The following is a 14,825-nucleotide window of genomic DNA, read 5'->3' on the forward strand; positions in this document are numbered from 1 at the left end:
ATGCTATCAATTTAAAGCGTCTGTTAGTACACTGAGCAAAACACTGCTATAGGTTTTAATTACCAGGACATATAATTCACATAAACGTAATACGTTGACCGTTAACATTAAGTTTAGTGTATCTTACACTCATTTACATATTGCCTGAAGGGAAAACTTCCTTTTCGGTGGAGAGATTATGCTTATATAAACACACAGTATAATGGGTCTTTTAGGGATTACGGATATGGTAGGTCTAAAGAGTAATACAGCGACAGCGGTTTATACAACATGAGATAATACTCAAAGCAGTAAATTTATGAAATTTCATGGATTGCAAGGCTACATAAAGGGGCCTGAAACTAGGTTGCTAACTGGACTAGTATAGAGTGAGGGCATGTGACTCTTAAGAGAAGAGAATCACTTGAATGTGTGTGTGCGTGCAGAAAGAGGCCTAACTCCACTAGAAAGAGAATTTGACTACCAAATGGCTTCCTAGCTCTATCAACAGCACAGAACAGAACTAACTATGTTTCTATGGCAGGGGGAAACTTTCCATGACTTGTAATGAGCTGTCATCTAAAGGGGGAGGAAGAAGGTGAAAGACATGATGAACAAGTTATTCAACATTTTCTCTTACTGAAAGGAAGAAAAAAGGTGGGCGAAGAGATAAAGGAAGCGAAGAGAGAGGAAAGGAAATGAGAGATGAGCGAAAGCAATAACGATAAAGTTTCGCGTTTCAGTTCAACTACAGGAACAGCATAGTTTAGAGACGTACAGGTGAAGTACGTATTAGTCCTCTTTTGTGTAAAGCGTTTTGGTTTCGATGATGATGATGATGATAACGAACCGCAATAAATAGTCACATCTTGACTTGAATTATTTCTGATAAATTTTATGTAATGCCAATGACGAATACCTGCCTGAAATGCAGAGATAAATAACTGATGTTTAAACTGCCATCTGCAGAACACAGACACGCTACCCCTTCAAACAGTTTATCGTCACTGTAAACAGTGTATATCGGATGAGCGTGAAGTCCTGTGAATACGTTAGCATGATAATGGGTTCTTACTAAGTGAAACTCAGGCTTCAGTCTGTGAACACCTCTGCACCATAACACCACGCGATCAGCAAATTAGGTGAACTCGTATATGTGTTTAGAGCTGCGGAAACGCCAAATATTCAGAGACAGTCTTTCGATAAAACAAGTCTGAAATCTGCAAGACGTATTACAAACAAGCAGGCTTTAGAAACAGGACGAAACAACACTATACATTACCTCATTAATCTGTAATTAAGGCGTAATTTAACTTTTCTGCCGCAATCGACTTTACAAATGTGTTATGTCGACAGATGTAGACCAAGTTAAAGACGGAGACAAAATCTGATGCAAACTTTCAGCATTCAGCACTTTCGGATGAGAATCGTCCAGACAGACTATGGTAATGTTGGTCGCTTTGTAGGTTCATCCACAGCTTCTTGTCTTGTCCTCAAGGAAACTTTTATAACTGGACAAACCGGTGAACAGACTTCACAACTAATATCATTTCTAAAAACATGATGCCACTTGAAACTTAACTTTTTGATTGCCGTTGGTACATGTACGACTACTAGTCAGTTTCAATTGTGCTACGTGTTCGCTGCTTGTCAAGACAATTTCTGTCGAGTGTCAAAAATTGTACGTGTACCTCAAACCGTGCGGGGCTTCTGGGATGAAGCCCTGTTCGAAACCGATAGTCAGTTGTGGAGGGGGGGGGGGAGTTCTGACACACTGAGAGCGTCTTTGTGTGTGACAAGATTGCATAACGTGCAGGATCTGCTTGCGTACGCGTTCAGAGAGTAGAAGCTGCAGAACTGAAGAATCTACAAATTCGATCGATTCAACTGTCATTCAAAATAGATGTTTCAAGAAAGAATAAATCACGGACTTATATACCAGCATATTCATTCCACTCTTACGACTAACTTTCGCAGCCAACGATAAACTATATTCTCGGCGACGTGGCGGCTTTGACGTCAGCGCGTCGCCAAATTGCTGCCGATGATAATTGGCTACGAGATAGTCTAACTTTTGCTGACGCTTTCCGCAACTGTCCTTATTAAACACAAGCGGTGCGTAAGTTACAATTAGTGAAGACAGTAAAACATATAAAGGGTGTAAGATATGAAATTTTCACAGCGGTGAGTATGAATATTTCTGTCTTCTGGGTTGTTGCGCTGTGTAGTCTGGTCGATGTTAACCAACGTTTCAGAGAACATACTGCCTCCGTCATCAGGGCGATGAGTATGAAGATTTCTGTCTTCTGGGTTGTTGCGCTGTGTAGTCTGGTCGATGTTTACCAACGTTTCAGAGGTCATACTGCCTCCGTCATCAGGGCGATGAGTATGAAGATTTCTGTCTTCTGGGTTGTTGCGCTGTGTAGTCTGGTCGATGTCAACCAACGTTTCAGAGGTCATACTGCCTCCGTCACCAGGGCGATGAGTATGAAGATTTCTGTCTTCTGGGTTGTTGCGCTGTGTAGTCTGGTCGATGTTAGCCAACGTTTCAGAGGTCATACTGCCTCCGTCATCAGGGCGATGAGTATGAAGATTTCTGTCTTCTGGGTTGTTGCGCTGTGTAGTCTGGTCGATGTTAGCCAACGTTTCAGAGGTCATACTGCCTCCATCATCAGGGCGATGAGTATAAAGATTTCTGTCTTCTGGGTTGTTGCGCTGTGTAGACTGGTCGATGTTTATCAACGTTTCAGAGGTCATACTGCCTCCACCATCAGGGCGATGAGTATGAAGATTTCTGTCTTTGGGTTGTTGCGCTGTGTAGTCTGGTCGATGTTTACCAACGTTTGAGAGGTCATACTGCCTCCATCATCAGGGCGATGAGTATGAAGATTTCTGTCTTCTGGGTTGTTGCGCTGTGTAGTCTGGTCGATGTTTACCAACGTTTCTGAGGTCATACTGCCTCCATCATCGCCCTACATTAAATTGGAAACCAGGAAATACTTGCAACATTTTTTATAATCTTAAAAAGTGTATAATGGGTTACGGCTATAGGGTTTTATGCAGCAAACATTAATATAATAATAATAATCCGTGGCGTAACAGTCCTCTGAGTGCCAAAGCCGACTAGCTGGTTGCTGGCCTCACGTTCACATGCCTAAGCCGAGGTGAACGATCATCCAACCAGATATAGGGTTACGTGTGGTCAGCACGGCGAACCCCCAGTTATTGTTAGTTTTCATGACCAGAGGTTCGTCGTGCTGACCACACGTAACCCTATATCTGGTTGGATGATCGTTCACCTCTGCTTAGGCATGTGAACATTAGACAGTTTAAATATATGTCGTATCATTCAGTTCACGTTATAATGCAAAAACTGAAAGATTTCAAGGTGTTTCTCACAAATCATTTTTTTCGTGTTCAACATTGTGCGATAACTATTTTCAAAACTTAACTGTTCTCTTGTTTCCATTCCTATAAACGTGAAAGTTTTATAGGAGAAGATTGTAAAGAAGACGCTGGAAAGAGGTAATAATTAATCTTCTGAGGCATGAATATTACATGTGTGAGAACCAGAAAAACTGCCTCTTTCAGTCTGTTCGTAGTGACTCACCTCTTATTCATTGACTCGTCTGACAAGTGACACTCTAAATGCGCAGTTGTGGCAACGTAATTCCCTAACAATTAAAGGATAATTTCTACCAAATGCTCAAAATTATACATGAAGTTGTAAAAGGGAAACATTTCCTCCTGTGGCTGTATTTATATCGCGTTTTCCATCAACTGAGTCAACTTCTTCATTACTAAACAGAGAATTACTGACGATTATCCCGTAAATTCAAAACATAAAGCTGTTAAACAAAGTTAGAATAGTATTAATAAAGTTAAGTCCCAAAATAATCGACTATGTCAGTTGTTACATTTGCGTGTAATAATCTGTGCAAAAATATATACGGAATTTTCTGCAAACAACTCCAATTTAACAATTTAACTTGGGAGCAAACAGCATAACGTATAGAATTTTCAAAACTGGATTTTGGTTGATGTAAGTACGTTTTGTTCATTGACAGCTAATGCAGTCACACATAATAATTGGTATGTCAGATGCCCCAAAAATAACTCAAGATTTTGTGCCTAACTTTTGTATTTACTTGTATACGTAAATTGTAATGCAAATACATATGCTTTGCACATTTATAGACATATGTGAATAACATTATAAAATAACACAACGACATGATTTATTTGTTCACCAAAACAACGTAAGTGTCTGTCTGAATACGACACAATAGAAAATACGAAACCTCATTAATATTTTATTACTCTGTTTATCATCATAATCAAACATGTATACCATAAATATATAATAACAAAGTATATGTTTTAGTATCATCATTAAAATAATTGGGTCAATGCCTTACAATGGAATCAAACACAGGTACAATTTTTCTTTCCTAAAAACACTTGAAATGTATTTTACATGCGCACTATTAATATTCAATTTACTGCCCCTCAGAGGTTTTGTGTTATAAATTGTATTCAGTTCGATTTTCTAACAACATATGACATGAGTGGTAAAGGACATTATTTGATTTGGAAGTGTTTTTAATGAACTATATACTTGATGCTAATGGAATGTCATTTCAATGTTCAATTTGAAAGAATCCTCAATCAAACTCGGGAAGCTATGACGTTCGGCCGCTAATACACAGATACATAAATAGTTTCTGTGAGGTTTACTATGAATGGTCGGTTTCAATGCTTTATGTTTCCATGTCTGGTTTCAGTGTAACAGCAAATGAAACAAGGAACCTCAGTATGTCAATTGCATTTACAGGAAACTGAATAATTAATAAACAGCAAAAGAGAGCGCAATGTGAGCAATTATACATTTGTAAACTTTTGTTTCAAAACGGTTAGTATACAAATATTTACTCTTGTGCAAGGATTAGTAACAGAATTATCTGTCGATTTGTAGTATTTTTCCTAGAACATAACCGATATTTATTTTTTATTTAATTCACCACCTAATCATAAAAATAACACATGCATGCATGTTTTGACATATTTCGCAAAAGCGTTTAAGAACAAAGTCTGTCCTACGAGTAAATGTTTATGAAATACTGAGTCCGACTTACAGGCTTAATGTACGAAAAAGATTTTATACCGACTCAAACTGAATATAACACTATATACCACTTTCCAAAACCTAAGTGCATTTTATAAATAATACGGGAGCCATCTGGAAACAGAATGTTTACGAAAATTACGGCTTTCGCCAGGATACGTAATATATGATTGTGTAATGTATAAACATATCAATGCTTGCAAAATATATCTTCAAACTCGGTAGTAATTTGTATGTGACGTTACATCTTCAATGAGTCTGTACTAATAATTTGACTATAGTCCAATTTCCCGTCATACGCATGAAAGTAATTCTGTCCGACAATACTATATTGTTCACTCATTTCTGTTGGTATGTCAATAAACAGTACGCTCATCAAATCAATGCTTTGTCGCCCGAGTGGAGGCCTGGTTTGTAAAAACTGTAGTATGAAACCGCGATGTTTCAAACAATAAAGCCCCGGTCACTTGTAAAGTATATATTGTTTTGTGAAGACAGACACGTCAACAAGAGATATAGTAAAAATATACTCATTTATTCTCCTGTATTATCACTCATCTCAAACACCGTAGTCCATAATTTTATTATCGTGTTACCAAAAACAACACACGTTTAATCCACTTAAAGCGTTTATGGTTTTGTCATAAACTTAAATTGCTAATCCCTTACACATGTATACTTCGTTCGTTTCGAAATGATTATCTACTAACAAGCAAAGTATAAAGGCAGTATGAACTCTGAAACGTTCGTTAACATCTACCATACTACACAGCGCAACAACCCAGAAGACGTGTATGATTTGAGGTTTTCACAGCGGTGAGTATGAAGATTTCTGTCTTCTGGGTTGTTGCGCTGTGTAGTATGGTCGATGTTAACCAACGTTTCAGAGGTCATACTGCCCCCGTCATCAGGGCAGTATGACCTCTGAAACGTTGGTAAACATCTACCATACTACACAGCGCAACATCCCAGAAGACACAAATCTTCATACTCACCGCTGCGAAGACTTCAAATTACCCAAAGCAAAAGATATATTAAAAAAGTAGCCATTTGTAATCGGTAGACATCAATAACGTAATAAACAGATGCATACACTCAAGAAATATACAGAAAGCAGCCCCGTGTGTAATTTATGTTTGACGCAGCGTAGGTAGAGGGCAGAATTTGCCTGTTGAAATGCTCTTGTGCGTAACCCACGCATGGTCCTGCGACAATCACTGTTTCTCTTCTGTCAATTTTCTTCCTCAATACTGACATGCGATTAATTAGACATCTACAGGGTGGGTGGGAAGTAAGTAGGCAATGAGAAATGGTTATAACCTCTATATTTCCAATGCAAAGCGATTATTTAATGCCTAGTTTCTTCCCACCCATCCTGTAGGTTACGAAAACGACCTCTATCTTGTACTCCACAGAACAACTGCATAATACACTGTCATCACAGTGAACACAGTTCAGGCACTGCACAGGTTCTGGGATTGTGTCTACTGCATGGCTTTCAGTTCAGACAAAATAGTCCACTTACGACACTGTGCAAAGTGTTTATCAGCCTGCTTGCTGTTGGATATGTGGGCCAGAAGATAATTACTAGGAATTATAGGACGGATTTTATTAGGATGTCTGACGATCACCGCTGTCCTTACAGAACAAGATCTAGTTCCAATGAGGACAACAACCATAACGCTTCTGAATTATTCACAAAGTAAATGACCCTGTCTCATTCAGGCATCCGGCTAACGTAAGGAAAATTTACATAATTTCCCAAGTCTCTGTAGACGAATATCGCACACATTTAATGAACAATAGGAAATTTGTTCGAAATCCCCCATATTTGTAATATGTTGCTATTATTTTGTGTCTTTCAATGCTTAATAACGTCTGCATTTTAGCAGAGCCTATAAAATAACAAGGAAATTTAAAGTAAATACAGAGTGACAAAAAATCACGGAATCCAATTTGAATATGCTGTTTATAATACATAATAGACTATAACACAAAATTAAGTATATAATATATACATACAACACGTGTTGAAAGTGTTCCTCACCCTGTTGTAGACAAAACTCAACCCGTTTCAACAAATTCTTAGAAGCTCTGCAAAGTTTCTCAAAAACAATTAACAAGCTTAAAACTGGTTGACTTATTCGATACAGCTGCATCTAAAATGTTCAACAGATTAGCCTCTTTAACTGCATCACACCACTGCACACTAAAATAATGCCCAACAATAAACACGCGTTGCACTGTTGGAAATGGCACTGTGACCGTCATACAATTCGCTACGACCAAAGAATGCAAAGGAACTGCTTCAAACAACCGTCTTGTTCGAGTGAAGGCAGAACAGTGTTACCAACCGGTTACGTGACCGTTTTTAAAACTACTTTCTTTTTCAAACAGGACTGTTCAATGGTGAGTTACGTAATTCTGTGGAACTGCTATTTCTGTAGCCGTACGATATAAGTTCCTTCAGAACTCAGATATCGGTGATGGAATACTGAAAATTTTCTAAAGGGTATAAAAACTTCCTACATTAGTTTTATACTATATATTAAAACATATATAAATTATAGTCCTAATCCATTCTCTGAAACTGAGAATTCCATATGAAGTGTTGACTCGGCCAGTCTCTCACACGTACTAAAGTAAAATGGAACGGAGGTGATTGATGGTGAAGTAAGGTTGGAATTCTAATGCGTAAAAAAGATGAGAGAATTCCAGAGAACATCATCTACATGATAGAAGTTGAACTCACACGACGACATCACATTGAACTACTTGTGTGGTTCATAAAGGACAGAGGAAGTAGCCCTTCAGACAAATCTGCTGCCTCAAAAATACATTCCATGGTTCATTGAACTCTAATGGGTACTGACAAAAGGAGAGGCAGAAATTTGTAATTCTCTTCTACTTCAACCGATGGAGTAAATCTTAACCATTAAAGCGTTTCAGGGTTCTGCAAACGGCAGTTTAAGTAGTAAGATGCGGAAATCAGCTAAACGAGGGCTTTATGTATACTTGAGACGTTACTGGCTCTGTCAAGAACTTTGGGACGCTGTTACACTTCCGTCTGAAGTACAGACCAATGTTACGCCACTTCAGAATAATCATCATTTTTTCAACCGGGATTCGCAGAACTTGTGCGACTGTTATTAGCTTAGCATCTTAATGCCGTATGTATTCGATTATATACTTACTTTTACGACGTTGTATCAACTGAAAATGGGTAAAAACGCAGAATAAACAGCGGTATGGTGGTTATGTATTGTAAAGAAATAACTTGATTTGTTTCTATTAGTATTTCCGAATCTTAAATTGAGTCATAAGCCGATATTGGTAATTACGGAAACGACCATCAGTATCGACTGTTGACAGCTGAAAATACAAGGACCTAACGTATTCTTTGTCTCGTTTAAAACCTTTACACGTGACGTAACACTCTAACCATCAGCGAAAAGTGGGATTGATTTCAATGATAATTGAATGTTATAATTATTTTCGTAAATTTTTACAGTCCTAAATACAGAAAAATGATCTTGTTAACCCTTGAAGCCGAAGATGTTATAAATTATATTTATTACTCCAGTCCGTACCGCAAAGAAAACACAACACTTGAACATTAAAAAGATCAATTTGTAAACGCTGTTTAAGGAAATTATCCACGTTTACACTGAGAATCATACAGAACCCTCGAGTAGAAAATACTTTGCAACGAAGGTATATTCTAAGTTCGTTCTAATGACCTGGCGTATCATATTATTATTATTCTTTAATCTGGTTATAGACCTATGGAAATTAACAACAGCCAACGTCTTTTTCAAGTACGACGTCTAAGGACCAATTGTCTGTTTCCTACGATGGAAAATATTTCATAACATAAACGTCCACGGTAAATATTATTTATGACATTTCTGCTTGTTGAGTATTACACGTTGCTCATATAAAAGATGATAAACAACAGTTGTATTGTAAACCTCATATGATTGCTGAGGTATTTCAGTAAAACAACAAAATAATACTTTGTAACGCTCAAACTTGAAGAAATATCGTGTTCTTTGGAAGGAATGAAAATATATTTTATTGTTCAATATAAAAAGGTATGTCTGTTTGCTGTTCTAGCATGAGCCCCAATATCTTTACTGCCATGGAGAGAAACGTCATCTCTTTGCGTTGTACAGGACACATAAAAGTACTCTCCCCGTTGTTTGACGTAAGCTGGTTGGATGGCTCCTATAAAAGAAGTATATAAAGCCTCAATATAATTCTTATTTTAAGATAACTAAACAAGGAGAGAGCTGTCACAACCATTACACAATGCAGTCATGAATTCATACAGAGCGTTTAACTGAAAGAAACACTTTGTTTTAATTCAAGATCAGAAACAGTGGTAAAACTGCTTATATTTATTTCAAATTTTCTGTGGTTCTGAGAATATTGAGGGAAAGAACAATGTTACGTACTTTAACTCGGATTAAAGGAAACATTTTTTAAGCTAAAAACGGAAACTAAAAAGAATTTAAATCAAAAGAGTCTATTTGAATGTTTATTGTTTCCTAGTCACATAAAATTGTTCGCAACTGTTTCTAGGAGCTGTACTTAACAGAGCACTCACTCTGTCTGTAAACTGGAACAAACATGAACGTATCCAAACCATTTGAAGAAAACTGTAATTCGAAACTACGAAACAGAAAAGGAAAAACGACGAACGGGGTAAAAGGAAACAGAAAGACACGTACTGAACTGGAGGCTTAGATTCAGAACTTAGTAAGCAACTAAGGAAACCATTAATTATATTTCAGGTTCTCATGACGACAAGCATGAAGACGGCTGTTATTACTCTATATAAACGTCAACGATAGTCATTGTTCACTACAAATTATATCTGAATAATGCCATCACATCTACCAGCTGTCGATTTGTGAATTCTTCTATAATCATAGCACGTATCAGAGATAAATATAATTCTGCAAAACACTTAAAACGTAGTTGAGTATGTATTTGTATTTGGAACCAAATCAAGAAACAACTCTTGCATTTTTAGCCATTAATACATCCATGAGAATAGCCTATATGGGCCTACCCATTGGTTGAAAAAAGGGGACTGAACTGATAAAAAGTAAACTTCCCTATTTGTTCACACGAAACAAGTAACATAACGTAAAGACCGACATGTGAAACAAACCGCGCAGTCTGGGAAAACTACTACAACTGAAACAATGTCAGTAATGGTAACATTACAAACAAAAGTTCAATTCAGTACTCTTCGGTTAAGTACCGTAATTTTTTCGACGACTCTGTGCATCGTGGTATAATCGTAAACTGTAGAACTCTCTCAGCACTGACCATGATGGCGGAGGTAAATAAAACCTCTCGATTGGGAGGTTGGACCATTAAGTGGCCCAACGTTGCTCTTGGTACGAAATAAACCCTACAGAGTAACCTACTGGCTAGTTTTTTTTTATCGATTTTCCTAATTCCATTGTCAGTAGAATTGTTTTCCTTTATTTCCTTTCGAGTTGTTGCATCCAGTACAGTCCTTTGTTTCTGTAGGCGGATTTGCAACCTTACGGATCTAAAACGAATTTTTTAGTTATTATTTAATTATATTTATTTTGTTTTGTTTTATTTTGCAGCTTATACGGTTAAAGGATTTTCTCTTAGTATCACAGAACCGTCGTGATGAGATTTCTCGATCCAGCGCTCTGCTCCCTCTACAAAATGCCTCTGAAACATCAATTTAAATACTTCCAGAATTTACAGCATGTAGTAGAGTGAACGCACGCAAACCGGGAATGATTATTATCCATTTCTGACGTATTAACTTTATCGCATACTAACCCATACTTTTGTACCTAATCAGATGCAATAATAATACGCCTGATTATTTTTTTCTCTAGTCTTCGGTCTCAGTAACCAAGCTTTCGTATTCAGATAGAAATTACTGATATAAGCCCTTCTTACCGAGAACCAAAAATAGGCCTATAATGTACAATGAAATATAAATGTTTGTGTGACTTTTTGGTTATTGGTCTCCTCACCCTGTTTCTTGTTCTGAGGTCAAGCATACTTAATATAACGCATTTATTATACTGAGCAGTTGTCGCTTGCAGATGGGAATCCGGTAAGCTATATATGAGTCATAACGTGGAAACATCAAGGAAAAAAATTGCTGTGTCAAAAAAGCATTTCTTTTGCTACCAAAAAGGACACCCACAGACGTCAATATATCCTGACTTTTCCTTCAAAACGTACTTTATCTGGACTCGTTAAACAAGACTCAGTTTAGACATGAGACGATCTCGATGCCAAAACTGATCTCTGGTTTAATATTACCCATCATCCTTTACAAATAATGGATTTGTGTGTCAACACAATTTTTCCTCTACAAAGGACAATGAAGCCTTCTATTCTACAGTAATGATAATATTCCTCTTATTGTCTGTTACTGCATTATAAATTACCATACACTTTTAAGATGCGGGTACAATTTATGCGCCGGATATTTTACTGCTATTCTAATAAATTACCACAAAATACACATGAAGAATGCATGGAAGAACGTAACATGTATCGTGGTATATAATTTCACGGTTTACGAGTGGAACCCTATCCTGTAGCGAGACGGCAGAAAGACTGAAACTCATCAGACCGTGCAGACGTCTAAATGTAAAACAAATATACATAGCCCATAAACCTTTATCACCTCTCTGCAGACGAGTACAGTCCGTTCTGTATCATTGCAGCCTCGTCCACTTCATGTCGTGTACTCAGTTCAGTGGAATAGAGTAGTAATTATACGTAAGCTAGAGATCGTCAATGTATTAACGAAAACTTACGTCACGCAAGTGAGAATTCTAGTAAAATCTTTATTACAAAACAAGATAAAAATTTAAATAAAATGTTATAAGTGTAAATTACGATAAAATAATCACAGAGTTATTAGAAAAAACTTATTTCTCTACGTAATAGCTTTCTTTTCACTAGACCATTCACATTTTCCCTGATCTCACCGCCATAAGATGTTTTCGGTTAAGCCTTAAGCAATTGAAATCCTCTTTCCATATCTCATTAAGTATATGACGCACTTTTATTAATTTTTACCCTTCTCTCCTCTCGGATGCGCCAATAGATCTGGTGTTTAATCTCGAAAATTTTGCAGTTGATACCTCCCACACATGACACCGACAATATTCGTCCATACTAATTTCATTCTTTTTAGCTATTCACGGTCGAAACATTCATCTGGCTTATAAGACAATAGTTGCCGCTATATATAACTGTTAATATTTCTTAAACTTCAATAATTTTCGAAGATATTGTTTTTAAGCATGTTAACAACTATGACGAGCACATTTTAAACCATTCGTCCGTCTACAAATATCAAAAAAATTCAAGAAAGAATACCGATTTTTATTAAATTTGATGTGCCAGCTTTTAATTTAAAGAAAACTTCTCGAACCGTTAGAATTTTTAATCAGATCGGACCTTTAGGCTTGTAAACTTGTAAAAGTTCAACAACGTTTCTTAAAATTCACCAGAATGCTGACTTTCTGTAAGAAATAAGGAAACGCATTTAATGCAAGCAGATTTGGGGACATGTCGGTGGTATTCTCCCTGTGAAAAATATTTTCTACCAAGAACCAAAGTCTGTTAAAACAGTACAATTATCATTATAATTAGCATATATATCGCAATCATTAATTGCAAATTCCTACTCTACACACGAATGGATGAACAAAAGATACAGGATCCCTATATTTCATTTACATACAATACAATTATTTAGAAACTCGAAAACTTCAAAAAAAGTCACATGATCCTGGGACATACCTTCGTAATCTATTAACGCCTCGAACACAAAATTCAACTTTCTTATTTCTCCGAGTTTGGAAGTTTGATATCCGACTTCATGGCAGAGCTCGTAACCCTCTGGCAATATGGATGGGGTATAAACCACAATGTTCAACAATTCAATTTGGAAATAAGGCGAGTATCCAATTCACCTCTGAGGGAAATCTAAATAGAAAGATTTCGTGATGCAGTACGAAGTTCACAGCTCTGAGGAGACTTTTGATGTCAACAGCTGAATAGCGAGTCCGTAGACTTGTCTTGCTGTGCTCAGTTACAATAGTCGTCTACAGAACCAGCGGTTCAGGCATTTAATCGATGGACTATGTACGATGCAAGTCAACGTCTACGCCGATAGCCGCCACTTCAAAGCCACTGCTTGAACAAACAGACCAGATCACACCTGCATCATCATCATACATCGAGATTACAGAAACAGATAACGTGTGTCGGATAAACTTTCTGTCACTTGTAGAGCCGATTTAATTCTTATACATTTTATACTACTGATAGAAACTATTACAAAAAGCAACTTTACTTTTAAAACAAAAAATAACGTTTAGTCGAGACAGAATGTGATAAAAAATAATTTTCTTAAACTTTAAATGGCGGCGAAATTATATATTTATTTATATGCCGTAATTTATTAAAAATCGCCCCATGTACGAGAGAATGAACGAACAGACAACCTGGGAACTAAGCGGGTATAACTGTTGAGAAGATGGCTGTCTTCTGAGCTGTTGCCGTCAGAATCTCAAATCTCAGGTCAGTGACAGGCTTCACAAAACTTTGATGGAGCCGGTTTGGACGTGGCGGTGAATAGAAATATTCCTTCCCTTTCCGGTATCTGAATGGCTATCGCAACTCCCAAAAACAGAATGAGTAATTCTTCCGAAATGAACTCCATCTATAGAACATACAAATGCACTTTCCATGCTGAACAAATGTGTGTCCAGCAGATAATACCACTAGTTCCTGAAGAGGAACATTATATCTTCACTAGCCCATCAACTGTTAGCTTCTCAAGGGGTGCTAAGCTCTTTGCAGTTAGTGTTAACAATTCGTTATACCGGGTCGTTCACAGTACACTACTGCTTAGAAAGTGTCCTTCCGTCTACAAGTTATGTTTTCATTACGAAATTTACATTCGGTATGCTTATATTTTTCAGAAAAAAATGTAGGCTAAAACACCATTAATGATACAGCGTTATCGGGACAATCACGGCGACGCGGCTTAAAAGTTACACTTAAAACAGCTGTCACTTGTTACGTAACACTAACTGTCTCAAAATGTAGCTATGTTTATTCGGAATTTGCGGTGCTGTCTGAGCTGCTGGTAGCACTGAATAAAATATGATAGCGTGATTAATGGTGAAATGGAATGTATGCGACAGGAAGCAGTTACGGCTTACGATGATATTTTATATAAACAGAACACTGTACCGTTTTACCATAATATTCGCCTGAAGCTGCCTGATATAAATGTTATTTCTCACCTCTACGCAGAAATAAAGTTATGCAGTCGTCTTCCAGTTTTCACATGTTTGTTATAAGTTTCACAAGGAAATAAAATGTCAGTTTTGTGTTCTACATCAGTGGTAAACAACCTGGGGTACGCGAAGACATCTTAGGGGGTACGTGAAATTTAAAAAAATATATTGTTTTATGATAAACACTGAATAATCAGTAATGTAATTTATTTAATTAATTTTTATGTAGATTATATACTATATATAACTTGAATTATACACCAACAACTTTTGGGGTACAAAGTTGAAGAGAAATTATATCTGGTGGTACGCGAACAAAAAAGGTTGAATATCACTGTTCTACATTATGGAGAATATGCCTAGGTCTGTACGCCGGTACACCAGAC

General features: G+C 37.0%; 2 protein-coding genes across 14 annotated transcripts in view; one reads left to right on the top strand and one right to left on the bottom strand.

Annotated features, from left to right (window-relative positions):
- The window catches only part of LOC110827981 (E3 ubiquitin-protein ligase sina-like), a 635,101-nt gene that overhangs the window by 449,947 nt on the left and 170,329 nt on the right, over positions 1-14,825 (bottom strand). For 4 of the 13 annotated variants that reach the window (XR_015536943.1, XR_015536941.1, XR_015536942.1 and 1 more), the window contains exon 1: positions 7,127-7,428. The exons of 6 other annotated variants lie outside the window; for them this stretch is intronic. Coding sequence is in view for 4 of the 7 variants with exons in the window: in XM_087355370.1 (XP_087211496.1) it covers positions 7,127-7,263 (137 nt within the window). In the remaining 3 variants the exon portion in view is untranslated. Of the gene's footprint in view, positions 1-7,126; positions 7,429-14,825 lie in introns of those variants that run through there. 3 more of the 13 variants (XM_087355376.1, XM_087355371.1, XM_087355377.1) reach the window with 1 other exon arrangement.
- Positions 1-14,825, top strand: part of LOC110838474 (uncharacterized) — a 247,961-nt gene that overhangs the window by 80,456 nt on the left and 152,680 nt on the right. The gene's annotated exons all lie outside the window — the stretch shown is intronic.

The sequence above is a fragment of the Zootermopsis nevadensis genome, unplaced genomic scaffold (assembly GCF_977971745.1).
Source record: "Zootermopsis nevadensis isolate Lab colony 2312 unplaced genomic scaffold, Znev_1.0 Znev_ptg000024l, whole genome shotgun sequence".
NCBI lineage: Eukaryota > Metazoa > Arthropoda > Insecta > Blattodea > Termopsidae > Zootermopsis > Zootermopsis nevadensis.